The 15,943-nt window shown below is 48.8% G+C and overlaps 1 protein-coding gene across 1 annotated transcript in view; it reads right to left on the bottom strand.

Annotated features, from left to right (window-relative positions):
- PCSK6 (proprotein convertase subtilisin/kexin type 6) overlaps positions 1 to 15,943 on the bottom strand; it is a 177,031-nt gene that overhangs the window by 37,295 nt on the left and 123,793 nt on the right. Inside the window, exons 12-13 of the mRNA XM_061158890.1 lie at positions 13,942 to 14,130; positions 11,451 to 11,587 (exon numbers count right to left, since the gene is read on the bottom strand). Of these exons, the coding sequence (XP_061014873.1) occupies positions 11,451 to 11,587; positions 13,942 to 14,130 (326 nt within the window). The remainder of the gene's footprint in view (positions 1 to 11,450; positions 11,588 to 13,941; positions 14,131 to 15,943) is intronic.

Genomic DNA, 15,943 nt, shown 5'->3' with positions numbered 1-15,943 from the left:
GGGGACCTATTACAGACCCTAGGCATCTTGGGGTATCGCGCTAGCGCAAAGAAGGCACAAATAGCCCGGCAAGAGGTCACCTATTTGGGGTATAAGATCAGGCAGGGGCAAAGGTGGCTAACCCAGGCCATGAAAGAAACAATATTGCAGATACCAGAGCCCAAAAACCCTCGCCAGGTGAGAGAGTTTCTGGGGACTGTTGGATATTGCAGACTGTGGATTATGGGGTTTGCTGAGAAGGCCCGGCCCTTATATGAGGGAAGTAAAGAGACCCCAAAGTGGACTTGGACTGAGCCAATGAAACAGGCTTTCCAGACACTCAGACGGGCCCTACTAGAAGCCCCAGCTCTTGCCCTGCCTAACCCAAATAAGTCATTCCAGCTGTTTGTAGATGAAAAGCAAGGAATAGGAAAGGGGGTCTTGACTCAACAATGGGGACCATGGAAGCGGCCGGTAGCATACCTTTCGAAGCGATTAGACCCGGTGGCCGCTGGGTGGCCCCCTTGCCTTCGCATCATTGCAGCTACAGCCCTCCTCGTCCACGACGCTGACAAGTTGACGTATGGACAGCAACTCTCGGTTTACACCCCCCACGCAGTGGAAGGGGTTTTAAAGCAGCCGCCGGGTAAGTGGATCTCCAATGTCCGCTTGACACACTACCAGGCCTTGCTGCTCGATGCCCCACGGGTGCGTTTTCAGACCCCTTGCTCCCTAAATCCGGCCACGCTCCTACCCAACCCAGAGAAGGACAGCCCTCTCCATGATTGCAGTGAGATACTGGCTGAGGCCCTGGCGGCACGAAAAGACTTAACTGATGTACCCCTAAGCAACAGTGAGCTAGTATGGTTCACCGATGGGAGCAGTTATGTAAAAGATGGGCAAAGGAAGGCGGGAGCCGCCATAGTTGATGATTCAGGGCGGACGATATGGGCTGAGACACTACCCCCAAACACTTCTGCACAAAAAGCAGAATTGATTGCCCTAATACAGGCTCTGGAGCAAGCCAAAGGGAAGAAAGTCACCATTTTTACTGGCAGCCGATATGCTTTCAGCACTGCCCATATTCAAGGTCCCATATACCAAGAAAGGGGATTTCGGACAGCTGAGGGAAAAGAGGTCAAAAATCTGCCTGAGATTCGCAGGCTCTTGGAAGCTGTCCAACTACCCCGGGCAGTAGCTATAGTACATGTCCCCGGTCACCAGAAGGGAGAAGACCCTAAGGCGCGAGGCAATCGTGCTGCTGATGCGGCCGCTCAAGAAGCGGCTAGCCGGGACTATGCCGCCCCCATATTAGCCGTGGGCCTTCCACCCCCTGGTATGGGGACCTTGCCACCAGTTCCCGAATATTCCCTCCCTGATCTCGCCTGGATCAACAAGGATACCACCCTCCAGAAAGATGACCAAGATGGATGGTACCGAGACCAAAACAACAACCTGATCTTGCCTGCCACCCTGGGTCGTCACCTGTGTGAACACCTGCACACAACTACGCACTTGGGAGAAAAAAAGACCCTAACACTTCTCCAGATGGCCTGCCTGAGGTTCCCTCGACAAAATGCAACTGTACGAGAGATAATTCAAGCCTGCGAAGCGTGCCAGCTGATGAGGGCAGAGAAGAAGCAGCACTCGGGAACGAGGTACCGAGGGGAGAAGCCAGGGCAACATTGGGAGATAGATTTCACCGAGGTAAGGCCAGGCAAGTATGGGTACCGCTATCTGTTGGTACTGGTAGATACCTTCTCGGGGTGGGTAGAAGCTTTCCCCACTAAGGGAGAGACAGCAATAGTGGTTGCTAAAAAGATCTTAGAGGAGATAGTGCCTAGGTATGGGCTGCCAGTGACTATGGGCTCTGATAATGGACCTGCCTTTGTGAGCCAGATTGTACAAGGGCTGGCCCAAGCTCTGGGGACGAAATGGAAGTTACATTGCGAATATAATCCCCAGAGCTCAGGACAGGTTGAGAGAATGAATCGGACCCTAAAAGAAACTTTGACAAAGTTGGCAATAGAGACTGGCGGGGACTGGGTGACCCTCCTCCCCTTTGCACTCTTTCGGGCATGTAACACCCCTTATAAGCTGAATCTTACTCCTTTTGAGATTCTGTATGGAAGACCCCCTCCTGTGTATCCTATTTTCGAAGGAAAATGTCTGCCACCCCCTACTTTGGGACAATTCCAGCAAACTCTGATAGCATTAAGTAAGGTGCATAACCATGTTTGGAAATTGATTCGAGAGATGCATGAGGGCCAAAACAAGAGGGCCCTCCCCTCACATAATATTGGCCCAGGTGATTGGGTTTGGGTAAAACGACACCAATCTAAAGTATTAGAACCTAGATGGAAAGGCCCTTATGTTGTTCTCCTTACCACTCCTACCGCTGTCAAGGTCGACGGGATTGGACCCTGGGTTCACTGCAATCACGTGCGGCAAGCTACATCGGAAGAACAGGAAAAAGCGCGAGCAGAATGGAAGGCGAGTCCTCACCCGTCAAATCCTTTGAAACTGAAACTCGTCCGCTGGGAGGCCTCCTAATTCTCCTGCTGATAGCAGCTCTCATCGACCCAGGAGCGACCAGTCATAACCCCCATCAACCTGCTAAGATCACATGGAAACTCAACGACAGGCAAACTCATGAGCTGCTCAATGAGACCTCAGGAATCCACCCTCCAAACACCTGGTGGCCAGACCTGAACTTCGACCTCTCAAGCCTCTTCGCAAAGCAGGATGGTCTCTATGATAAGTACTATAGAGATGGGATAAAAAACCATAGGTTGGGGTTTTGGGCTTGCCCGGGCTATGTAAAAAATAACTGGAAAACCTGTGGTGGCATAGAAAGCTATTATTGCAGGAGCTGGAGTTGTGTGACCTCTTGTGATGGACCCCAGAGGTGGGATGTCGGAAACAGAGATCTAGTTAGCTTCACCTTCAAGGACCGTAGACACCAGGGGCCTCAGGTACGAGTACGATTTAACCAGGAACGGGCGAAAAAAGAAAACCGCTGGACCTCAGGACTGACTTGGGGTTTTCAGCTTCACGTAAATTGGCCCGGCCCCTACCCAGGCGAGCTTTTAATCATTAAACAGATTATTGAGCCGGTGCAGGTACATAGTTTAGGTCTCAATCTGGTCAAAGCATTACAGGGGCACAAGGCGACCCCCAAGCCAACCCCCTTCAGACCAAGCTTGCCAGGAACATTTAACATCTCTTCTACCCCGAGCCTCAGAGGCAAACTGACAGAAACCCCTGGCCCTCTGGCTGTTACCATTAGCTCAGCAATTCAGGACCCCCTATGGGCCTTAGTGAATGCAGCCTTTACGGTCATAAACCATACCAACCCTAATGCAACCCAGTCCTGTTGGCTTTGTTATAATCTTCACCCCCCCTTCTATGAGGCCATAGGCCTCAATGTCTCTTACCACTTATCTTCAGGCCAGGACCCACCCCCATGCCGATGGGAAGAACGCAAGGTTGGCCTCACAATGAATGAAGTTTGGGGACAGGGACTCTGTTTGGGCACAGTGCCACGTGATAAAACTTCCCTCTGTGCCCGGACTATTAGTAACCTACGCTTATATGGCAAAAATTGGATTGTGCCAGAGGTTGGGGGCTGGTGGATTTGTTCACATACTGGGCTAACCCCATGTTTAAATGTGAAGGTTTTTAACCAGAGTCAAGAATTCTGTGTCCTGGTTGCTGTAATGCCAAAAATCTTATACCACTCTGAAGAGGTTATGTACTCACATTGGGACCGAGAATTGCTAAGACAAAAGAGAGAGCCAATCAGTGTGATCACCATGGCAGCCTTGTTCAGTCTTGGGCTGGCAGGAGCAGGGACAGGAATAGCTTCACTATCTCTGCAAGGCCAAGGGTTTTCCTCCCTACGAGCCGCCATAGATGAAGATATAACTCGCATAGAAGAATCAATCAGCCACTTAGAGAAGTCTCTGACTTCCTTGTCTGAGGTGGTCTTGCAGAATAGGAGAGGATTAGACTTGATTTTTCTCCAACAGGGTGGGGTCTGCGCGGCTCTGGGAGAAGAATGTTGTTTCTATGCAGACCATACAGGAGTGGTAAGAGAATCTATGGCAAAAGTAAGAGAAGGGCTGGCGCAACGAAAGAGGGAATGGGAGGCCCAACAGGGATGGTTTGAGTCTTGGTTTCAACGCTCCCCCTGGCTGACCACCTTAGTTTCCACCCTCCTGGGCCCGCTTATAGTGCTATTATTAACACTTACATTTGGCCCTTGTATTTTAAACCGGCTAATGTCATTTATTAGAGAACGTCTAAATACCATTCAGATTATGGTATTGAGGCAGCAATATCAGATGGTAGCCCAGGATGAAGAGAAAGATTCCTCTACAGGAACAAGAAGACAGGGGGGAATGTGAGGCTGCCAGGGTTAATACCATGACGGGCGGCCTGGACCTAAGTTTTAGCTTCCCCCGAAATGGTAAGATTCCCTACCCCCATCAAGTAACCTGGAGCCAGCCAATCAATATGCGCCCAGTAAGAACAAAGGGAGAGCTGAAAAGCCCGCGAAAGTCTGTACGGATAGAATTGCTTTGCAAACATGTAACCAATCCGCTTAAGCCAGTTACTAACCGCTTTTGCATATCTCATAAATTTGTGTAACAAGCTTGAGCTCGGCGCTTTCTGACCCTGCACCATTGTGATGTTGGTGGCAGAAGGCCCTGGCTCGAGACAGTAATAAACTTCCCTTTTTGCGAGTTGCATTGTCTTGGAAGCCTTCTCTCTCTTCCCGCTCGGGGATTCGGACATCGGGCATAACAGTTGTCACTTTTCTTATGAATTGCTTTTTTAAGCTCTCTGCCTATTTTTCTAATGGGAAGCTTTGCGTCTTTCTTAGCAATCTGTGAGATTTCTAGACTTCTTAGTGATTATTTATATATTAATATTAAGGTTATATTAATATATAAAACACTAATATTATATATTAATATTGTCTGTCTGCAGTCATCTAACCATGGGAGTTGAGATGTTAGAGATGAAGAAGGTGTCTTCCTGCCTGTGTATCGGAATTTTTTAATACCAAATACTGTTTAATTATCTCCCTTGGAAAAATTAATTGTTAGCATATTGAGAACTCAAATGATGACTGTTTACTGATGAGCAAGATTAATTAAAAATAAATATAGTTTGATTTATTAAATAAGCAATTAAACCAATGGTGATTAGACTTTTACTCCTCCAAGTGGAAAAGTAAAGAAATGAACTAATGAAATAAGAACTCCTGATTGTGAAGTCTGACCCTTGGGGCAGAGTCAAAGCTCTGTTCAGAGGGGCTGGCTACTGGAATAACAAGGAGTTGGGGTGCGGGTGGGTAGGCAGAGCAGTTTGTATGGTCTGAGTCCTGGTTGTAATTGAATGCACCCCCCCCTTAAAGTATGCTTATTCTTACAGCAAGTCCTTGACATAAAGAGGTAAATCTGCCATTACATGCAGATGATATGGAACTATCTATAGAAAACCCTGAAGGTTCAGTTTAGTAAACCCAAGAACTATCAGAACTGATAAATGGGTTCAGTGAGGTAGCAGAATGCAGTGTTAGCATACAGAAATAGGTTGCATTTCTTTACACTAACAATGAAATATTGAAAGGAAATGTAAAAATAAAACAACCCCTTTCAAAATCACATTGAAAAATAAAATAAAATACTTGGGACTAAACCTGATTAAGAAGGTGAAGGAATTACACACTGAGAACTATAAACATTAATAAAGGAAATGGAAGATGATGCAAAGAAATGGAAAGCTATCCCATGCTCTTGGATTGGAAGAATTAACAACGTTAAAATGGCCATGCTACCCAAAGCAATCTACAAGTTTAATGCGATTCCTATCAAATTACCCATGATATTTTTCACAGAGCTAGAACAAATAATCCTAAAATTTATATGGAACTGGAGAAGACCCAGAACTACCAAAGCATCCTGAGAAAAAAGAACAAGGAAGGCGGTATATCCCACCTCCTGTTTCTGTAAAGTTGTTAGGACAAGTATGGTCTTCATTAGTGTATTTCCTGCACCTGTTTTTGCACTCCAATGGCAGAACTGAGTTGCTGGCACAGAGACCAGAAAGCCCCTCACAGAAACAGTGTGCAGTCCTTGGGCTACAGACAAGTGAAAAAGGCCATCTGTGAATGACTCGAGTTTGTCCAAAATATTTTGCAAATATTTTTCTAATTTTAATATTATGGTATTTTTTGCCAAACAGAAGTTTCTACTTGTATGTGTCTAAATCCACCAAGATAATGATTTCCTTTCCAAATGGTGCACCAATAGTCAATAGTTTTTATCCAACACTTTGTTTTTGCGCCACCAGTTAGAAACACTGCACTCAGTGTCTATACATGGCCTGGCTGTGGTCCCCTTGCCTCATCTGTCTATTTTGGCACCAATGCCACAGTTTTTTAAAAATTTTATTTTTAATTGGAGGATAACTGCTTTACAATACTGTGTTGGCCTCTGCCATACAGCAACATGAATCAGTCATAAGTGTCCCCATGTCCCCTCCCTCCTGAAGTGCCCTCCCACCTCCCACCCCTCTAGGTCATCACAGAGCACCGAGCTGAGCTCCCTATGCTACATACAGCAGCTTCCCACTGGCTATCTGTTTTACATACGGTAGTGTATATGCTTCAATCCTACTCTCTCAGTTTGTCCCTCCCACTCCTTCCTCTCTCGTGTCCACAAGTCTGCTCTCTGTCTGCATCTCTATTGCTGGCCTGCAAACAGGTTCATCAGTACCTTTTAGATTCCACACATACGCATTAATATATGATATTTGTTTATCTTCACTCTGTTTAACAGGCTCAAGGTTCATCTACCTCATTAGAACTGACTCAAAGGCATTCCTTTTTATGGCTGAGTAATATTTCACTGTGTATATGTACCACAGCTAATTTATCCATCCATCTGTCGATAGACATGTAGATTACTTCCATGTTCTAGCTATTGTAAATAATGCTGCAATGAACACTGGAGTATACATGTCTTTTTTGATTATGATTTTCTTAGGGTGTATGCCCAGTAGTGGGATTGCTCCATTATATGGTAGTTTTATTCCTAGTTTCCTAAGAAATCTTCATACTGTTCTTCATAGTGGTTGTATCAATTCACATTCCCACCAACTGTGCAGGAGGGTTCTCTTCTTTCTACCTCCTCTCCAGCATTTATTGTCGATTTTTTGATGACGGCCATCCTGACTGGTGTGAGGTGATACCTCAGTGTAGTTTTGATTTGTCTTTATCTAATAGCGAGTGCCACAGCTTTTTAATTGTTATAGTTTGAAAATATGTTTAAACTTCTGCATTTAATTCTTTCAGAATATTTTTCCCTAGTCTACTCTTTCAGAAAACTTCATGATCATTCAGTCAAGCAACTCTCCATCCCTTAGTTTCAAGGTGATATTTGCTGGGAGTGTGTTAAAATTGTAGATTTGCACAGCAAGATCCTCTATGACCCACCTCCCAGAATATTGGAAATAAAAGCAAAACTAAACAAATGGGACCTAATGAAACTTAAAAGCTTTTGCACTACAAAGGAAACTATAAGTAAGGTGAAAAGACAGCCCTCAGATTGGGAGAAAATAATAGCAAATGAAGAAACAGACAAAGGATTAATCTCAAAAATATACAAGCAACTCCTGCAGCTCAATCCCAGAAAAATAAATGACCCAATCAAAAAATGGGCCAAAGAACTCAACAGACATTTCTCCAAAGAAGACATACAGATGGCTAACAAACACATGAAAAGATGCTCAACATCACTCATTATTAGAGAAATGCAAATCAAAACCACAATGAGGTACCATTACACGCCAGTCAGGATGGCTGCTATCCAAAAGTCTACAAGCAATAAATGCTGGAGAGGGTGTGGAGAAAAGGGAACCCTCTTACACTGTTGGTGGGAATGCAAACTAGTACAGCCGCTATGGAAAACAGTGTGGAGATTTCTTAAAAAACTGGAAATAGAACTGCCATATGACCCAGCAATCCCACTTCTGGGCATACACACCGAGGAAACCAGATCTGAAAGAGACACGTGCACCCCAATGTTCAGCGCAGCACTGTTTATAATAGCCAGGACATGGAAGCAACCTAGATGCCCATCAGCAGATGAATGGATAAGGAAGCTGTGGTACATATACACCATGGAATATTACTCAGCCATTAAAAAGAATTCATTTGAACCAGTCCTAATGAGATGGATGAAGCTGGAGCCCCTTATACAGAGTGAAGTAAGCCAGAAAGATAAAGAACATTACAGAATACTAACACATATATATGGAATTTAGAAAGATGGTAGCGATCACCCTATATGCAAAACAGAAAAAGAGACACAGAAATACAGAACAGACTTTTGAACTCTGTGGGAGAATGTGAGGGTGGGATATTTCAAAAGAACAGCATGTATACTATCTATGGTGAAACAGATCACCAGCCCAGGTGGGATGCATGAGACAAGTGCTCCGGCCTGGTGCACTGGGAAGACCCAGAGAAATCGGGTGGAGAGGGAGGTGGGAGCGGGGATCGGGATGGGGAATACGTGTAAATCCATGGCTGATTCATATCACTGTATGACAAAACCCACTGAAATGTGAAGTACTTAGCCTCTAACTAATAAAAAAAAGAAAAGAAAAGAAAAAAAAAAAGAAATAAACAGAAAGGCAATCAAAAAAAAAATTGTAGATTTGTTAAGAATGGATTAATTAATGATACTGAAGCCAGGCAGAGAGTATATAGAAAAACTCTTTAAGATTGATAACCATCTATTCTAAGTGCCTATTGTGTTTCAAGAGCTCTGGTGAGTTAAAAAAATATAGGGCCACGTCCACACCCGTGGGTCACAGTGAGGTCTCAGAAGTCAAGTGCCCCCTGGAGCCTCAGGCCAGGGAGAAGGGAGGAGCCCTGACCCTGGTGCACAGTGAAGCTCCAGGTTCCAGGCACCTGTTAGCCTTTGTTATTTCATTTGATTTTTATCTCCTAATTGCAACACTTAAAAGCAAAAAACCCAACCACAAACATCCTAAAGCCAGATAGGTGAAGACTGGCCAGAGGGATAATAAAGGAAACCTCTGGGTCAGGACTGATAAGGGTGTGCTGAACAGGGATCAACTGAAATGCCAAGGGCAGAGGCAACCCAGCTGTGAGCGGGGTTTGTACTCCATTGAACTCCTAACCTGGCCTGCCGAGGGAGTGAGGAACTAAGAAGGTAAACAATCTCCTCCTCAGGTGAAAGAAAAAAAGTTTTAAAACACGACACAAACCAGGCTGAGAATGACAGGAGGCGAGCACTGTTGGAGGGAGGGAGTCATTCAAGGACTCAGTTACTCAATCAGCCCCGGGTCTGGTCCCACTCATGGAGTGCTGTCATCCAGCGCACCCCTGAAGTGAATTGGTTGTTTTCTTTCTTAAGCAATTAAGATGAAGAGAATGGAGGGTACTGAAATGCACAGTACTGATCCGCAGTCTGGTGCCCCACTCACTGGTTCTAGGGATCATGGCAGAGGAAGGACTGGCCACATTTTCTGAGGGTGGTGGCTCTGTGTTGCTGCTGTATTCCTGGCCCTGAGGCCAATGGAGACCTGGTGCCCAGAGGCCACCCTGACCTGATGACCAGTGAGGGAATGGCATGCCCAGCACTGACCACATTCTCGAGGTGGCTCATAGGCCCGAGTTTCTCCTGGGCTTTGGGGTCAGCATCGGGGGAACCCCTGGTCGTCCTAGGTCACTGTCTGGGGCCCCACCATGCTGACCTGCATGGTTCAGGACCTGGCCCTCACTCTTCCCCTCCCGGCCCCTCTATGTGCAGAGAGCCAACGGAACCAACGCTGGCTCCACCCGGACAGCCGAGACTGGGAGCCTCTTCCTGCCCTGCACGGGGAGCAGGGCGTGAGGCTTGTCGACACTCACTGGACACCCTGTTCCCACAAAGGCCACCTCAAGAGTGGTGTCTCTACAGGTGGAGCTCACACACATGAACCCGCCCCAGGGGCCACTGCAGGGTTGGGCAGACGCTCTAGACACTGTAGGGGGTGTCCCCGTTCCCCAAGCCCAGCAGGTCAGACAAGTCCAGAGCTAGAAAGCAGGTGTTTACACTGCTCTGGGGAAGGACAGTCTTTCCAAAAACTGGTGCTGGGACAACAGGACCTCCATACACAAAAGAAGGAACTTGGACTCTCACCTCACACTATAATCACAAAAAGTGATTAAAACCAGACCCAAGTTCTAAATCAAGGAGCTAAAACTATAAAACTCCTGGAAGAAAACAGTTTTCAAGCTTCGTTACCTCAGGTTAGGCAATGGTTTCAACATGATGTTAAAACTGAAGCAAAACTAGAAAAAATAAATTGAATTTCCTCAAATCAAAAAATGGCTGCATCAAAGGGCACTATTAATAAAGTAAACAACCCACATACTGGGGGAAAAGGTTTGCAAATTGCATTGTTTGGTAAGGGTCTAGTGTCCAAAATATCCTCTAACTTGATGACAGAAGACAAACAAGCCAGTTTAAAGGTGGACAAATGACTTGAACAGACATTTCCCCAAAGAAGGGATAAAGTGGCCAATAAGCACATGAAAACATGCACTACATCACTAATCATTAGGGAAATGCAAATCAAAACCACAGTGAGACACCACTTTTCATCCACTAGGATGGTTATAACAAAAGAGAGTGCTGGTAGGGAACTTAAAATCCTCCTATCTTGATGACAGGAACTGTCTGACCACTGTCAAATTTCCCAGCAATTCCTCAAAAAGTTAAATACAGATTTACCACATGGCCCAGTAATCCCACTCCTGGGTACATGGCCCAGAGAACTAAAAACACATGTCCACACAAAAACTTGTACATGGATATTCATAATATTAGTAGTTATGAAGAGAGAAAAAAACCCCAGTTGTCCATCAAGTGATGAATGAATAAGCAAAATGCAGTCCATCAATACAATGGGAGAGTAGTTAGTCGTAATAAGGGATGAAGTGTTGACACTGGCTATGATACTGATGAACCCTGAAACATGATGCTACACAGAAGAAGCCAGTGAGAAAAGGTCACAAACACTGTGATTCCCTTTATATGAAATGTCCAAAAGTGGCAAGTCCAGAAATAGAACATAGGTTAGGAGCTGCTAGGGTTGCGAGGGGTGGGGAGAGGGGTGACTGTTGAACATGTAGGGACTCCCCACTGGGATGATGACCAAGTTCTGGAATTAGATGGTGTGATGGCTGCACAATACCGTGAATGTACCGAAAGCCATTAAACTATACACTTAAAAAACGATTAAAGCAGTGAAATTTATATGATGTAAACTTTACCTCAAAGAGAAAGCAAAGAGTGGTTGAGGTACTGTGGTTGAGTCAAGTCTAGGGTTAACCACAGGGCTGAAACACAGGAGGTGCTGGGACCATCCCAGGAGCCACTGACCTTGCTTCTCCCGGTTGCGGACCTGGGACGGCATGTCTTGGATTTCCAGTGTCCATTCCCCCTCGGCCTTCTCTCCCCAGCAGTGCACAGTCATGAACTCCCAGTTTGTAAAGCCTTCGTTGGAATGATCCAGCAATCTGCAATCAGAGTGGTGGGGTCAGTCCAGAGGGGCCCAGAAGGGAGGGTGGGTGGACCCTGGCTGTGCAGCACCACGCTGCAAGGTGCCTGCACCCTCAACCTTGGCAGGTCCCCAAGCGCTCACTGAGGAAGGCAGCCAAGTGGCACTGGTGGCGCCCAGCATGAGATGGGGCTCCACCAGTGGTGGGCTCCTCCCCCACCCTAGCTCTCACACGACTCCAGGCCCAAGGATCTGCTGCAAGGCCCCCTCCAGTGACTGGCAGGGCTGAAACGCCCTCTCCTGTCCTGGGTTCTCTCTATCACCAACAAGCACCCCTATGCTCCACCCCAGGAGGGTTCCACAGAGCTGTGACCCCAGTTCCTGGACACTGGAAACTGATGGCAGTGGGGCCACACCATTCCTTCCTGCAAAGCCGCAAGGGTGTTATGGAGAAGGCCCTTCCGAATGCCAACTTGTGGAGTGAAGGAAACGCTCACTTTGTCTGAGAGCAGCATTGTTCTCCGGAAGATAGGAATGAGGAACGTGAACCACTGCCCAGCCCCGTGGAGAACATACCCTCGCTTGGGCCCCAGGGCTTAGGAGGTCCCCTCAGGTGCACATGAAGAGAGGAGATACCTCTGAGCACTGTCCCCACCTCCAGATCCTCACAGGTGCACGTGAGGAGAGGAGACACCCCGAGCACTGTTCTCACTCCCGAGTCCCTACAGGTGCATGTGGGGAGAGGAGACACCCTTGAGCACTGGCCTCACCCCTCCAGGTCCCCAGAGGTGCACGACCCCGTCGGGCCTTCCTGCTGGACCTCCGGCCTGGGTCCACTTTCTCAAGCTTGCTTCAGGCAGAAACAGGGAGCAGCTCACGGGCGCCCTCTATCTCCAGCCCTCAGACCCAGAGAAGAAAGGTTTCCAGGCTCCTCACCTCACTCTTCCTTCACAACCTGTCTATCTCTACCTCTACTGTGTAGGGGCCCTTTACTGTTCATCAGAAACTCAGATGTTTCATGTAATGTCAGACTCAATTCCCAGTTGGGGATTCTCTAAACCTCCACCGTTCAGAAATGTTTACAAAGGGAGCAAGCTCTACACAAACAGTGTGGGGAGGGGTAAACTGATACTTTCTTCTAAGAAACCACCAAGGTCAGGGCTGATCTTCACATATGACACCCGATGAATGTAGAATAAAGACAAACTCTTTCTGGGACTGAGGGACTGAAGACATCTGCTTACTTGAAGCAAAAAGAAACCTAGAAACCTGGAAAAGCCGCTGAATTAAGCAAGATCAAAAATAAAGTAGAAGGTGATCGATCCCACACTTGATCTTAGCTGAGAGGTCAAAAACTGACTGGATCCTGAAACAGAGACCCCTGCTGTAATCCCACAGCCTGCCCTGGAAAGACCCAACTCCCAAGACTCAGATGACGGCCTGGGCTCAGCATGACCCAAGGCATGGGCAGCTAGGAACCAGGTGAGCCCAGGTTCATAGCCCTCTCATCCCAGGGCTCCCACCCTGGGCCTGAGCAAGGAGTGGGAGTCAGGAGGGGAGGAGCACAGAGTCTGAGCCAGCACTTCCATTGGGTCATCACATCTAGTCCTCGTAACTCTGCCAGCTGAGATGCAGGAACCTAAGGACACCTCCAGAGCCAAGGAGCAGTGGCAGCCCCCTGGGCCTGCTGGCCCATGGAGGAGCAGGCTGCAAGCTCCAGTCTCTGGGTCCCACAGTCCATGCCCGAGAGGTGACCTCAAGAGGGCCAGGCAATGGCCGGGAGATGAGCAGCCCCGCCCGGCCTCAGCTGGTGCAGGGACAGGCCCTGGGTGCTCTAGTGAGTGGCTGCCCACGGAATGCAAGCCTGCTACTGGACAGCTTCCAATTTCTCAAGAAGACTAGACTTGTGGATTTTTAAAGGAAACCTCTAAAAGTTCTAACAACAACTCTGGTTGCAAAATAGCACAAAGCTGCAGCTTGCCAGCTGGCATCCTCAAATGCTTGTGCCCACACTGGTCCCCAAGTGCAGAAGGTGGCCCGGGCCCCCTCCAGAGGGGAGACACCACTGTCACCCTTGTGCTATGAGGGGGAGCCCAGCAGGGGCAAGCATCTCTCCACCAAACAGCCAAAGCCTCTATCACTGCCCACAGCCAAAAGTGGAAAAGGTTCTGGATGGGTCTGAAGGCTAGGCTGCAGGAGGCTATTTCTCAGGTTTGGGGGGCTGTGTGTGTGTGTCTCCAGAGCCCCCTACATGCTGGTGCCTTGCAGAGCCCTGTGACACTGAGCTGCACTCAGCCCCTACCTACCCCTCGCCCAGCCACCCCCTCTGGACCCCATCCCCTAGCCCCCCAACCCCTGCCCACCTGGACTCACCTCTTCGCCAGCAGCTGAGACCTGGTCCCAGAGGGGGATGTCAGGTGGATCTGCAGGTCCCCACGGCGCGGGTGGGAGATGGAGACGCGGGCCACCACGTGCTCCAGGAAGCCCACATGCTGGTCTGTGTGGTCGGCGCAGGCAGTGGTCAGGGCACTGGTCCACAGCGTCTGCACCACCGGGATGCTCCTGCCAGGGGTGCGGGGAGGGCTTAGTGTGGGGCTCCAAACCCCTAAGTTGTGCACCAGGGGATAGGACAGGCCTCCCAGCCAAAGCCCCTTGTGTCCCCCTCTTAGACACGCCTGTCAGAGTCACATCACCTGCCCTAAAAGGGTTGATCATTCTGGGATTAGCTCACAGAGACTTAAAGAGTATCTTCCTGTGCAGACTCAGCCTGCACACCCAGAATTCCATACCCTCAGTGTGGGGGCTAGTCTCCTGAGCAGCCTGGGGTATGAGAGGCTTTAAAACCCCACTGCTCTGTCTCGAAGACTGGCCTTGAAGATACAGGTCATGATGCTGAATGCTAACAACAGCAAACACTTCCTGAGCTGACTACATGCCGGGCACTGGCCCCTGGTCTGAATACTGACAAGGACTGACCCATTTAACCCAGAGAGGTCACAGAGCTGTGGAGGGGCAGAGCTGGGACACATGAACACCTGTGAGGCTCTGAGTCCCCTGCGTCTACCTGAGCCACCCTGTCCTACACAGATGTCTCCATGGACCCACAGTCACATTCAAGAAGCCAGGAAGTAGGAGAGGGACAAGGGACCTGGGGTCACTGGTGGAGGCCATGGTGACTGGCCCAGAGGACTCTTCATGGAGGCTGGACGGGAAGTCTGCTCTGGACATTCCTGCTGGAAGGCTGGCCCTCCCTCCTCCACCCCATAAAGGAAGTTTGTTCTCTGAACAAACCCAGGGGAGTTTACCATCTGGGGTGGATTCTGGGCATAGGCACCATACCCCGATCCCTCAGGGCTCAGGTCCTCCAGGGTTTTCTCACCCACTCCCCAGACGGAGCAGACAAGCCTTCGCCTGACACTGCTGCAGAGCCGAGCCAGGCCACCAGCCGATGCTTCACCTGCACAGCCCACCCTGACGGCCTGTGAGCTTAAGAAAGGCCACCCTCTGCCCAGCAGCGCAGGAACAACTCTGCAACGCTGGGCCAACACTCAGTTTACCGCGGGGAGCGCTGTTTCCACTATGCCTGACTTCCCTCTGGGGAGGGGGCTTCCCCCAGAGGGAGCTCCCGTGTGGGCTCAGTGTCTCCGGAATTAAATCGCTTGGCTCGACAGGGCCTGAGTCATAAAAAACAATCAAAACACTTATAAACAGTGATGCAGTTTCCCCAGAGGCTCTCTAAATATTTGAAAACATGACTTGTATACGTCATAAACTGACTAAGAGATGCTTACTTCTCCCAGTGCTTCTCCCATGTTTTACTGTCAGTGTTTAGTGGTCAGCAGCCCTGCCCAGCCCCACGGGCATTCACTCATCTCCAGGTAAACTATTCCCGCCTCCTGCATTGAGGAGGCAATGTGGGTGCTGGGGAAGGGGGTGGTGGACACTCCCCTGTGAAGACTCACAAAGCAACCCTATACTCTCCTCAGCTGAAAAGCAAGACGGGGGTGAAACAAACACAAAGTCACAACCAAGCTCCCACCCCCAACCATCTGCCAGCTGGAATGGGGAGCAATCACCCTGCTCTAGAAATGCATCCCACCCAGGAAACCCCACTACCAGTGGTGAGGGGTCTGACCTCAGGATACAGGAACAGGAGTGAAGACCCCCACACCCCCCACAGCTGCCTCTCCAGCCTGGCCTTGCAGCTGATGCCCCAAGAGGAAAGTGCATTTTAGGGAACGTGGTGTCCTCACTGAGGTTGGCAGAGCCTCTCAGGGGCTCCAGATGCCAGCCCTCTCTGAGGGCACACAGACTGGCCAGGCTGAGCACAGAAGCTGCGGAGTTTCAGTTAAATCATGCACAGAAACACAAACGC

This window comes from Dama dama, chromosome 13 (assembly GCF_033118175.1).
Source record: "Dama dama isolate Ldn47 chromosome 13, ASM3311817v1, whole genome shotgun sequence".
In the NCBI taxonomy this organism is placed as follows: Eukaryota; Metazoa; Chordata; class Mammalia; order Artiodactyla; family Cervidae; genus Dama; species Dama dama.
The sequence above is the reverse complement of the archived record's forward strand: the minus strand, read 5'-3'. Positions and strand labels throughout refer to the sequence as shown.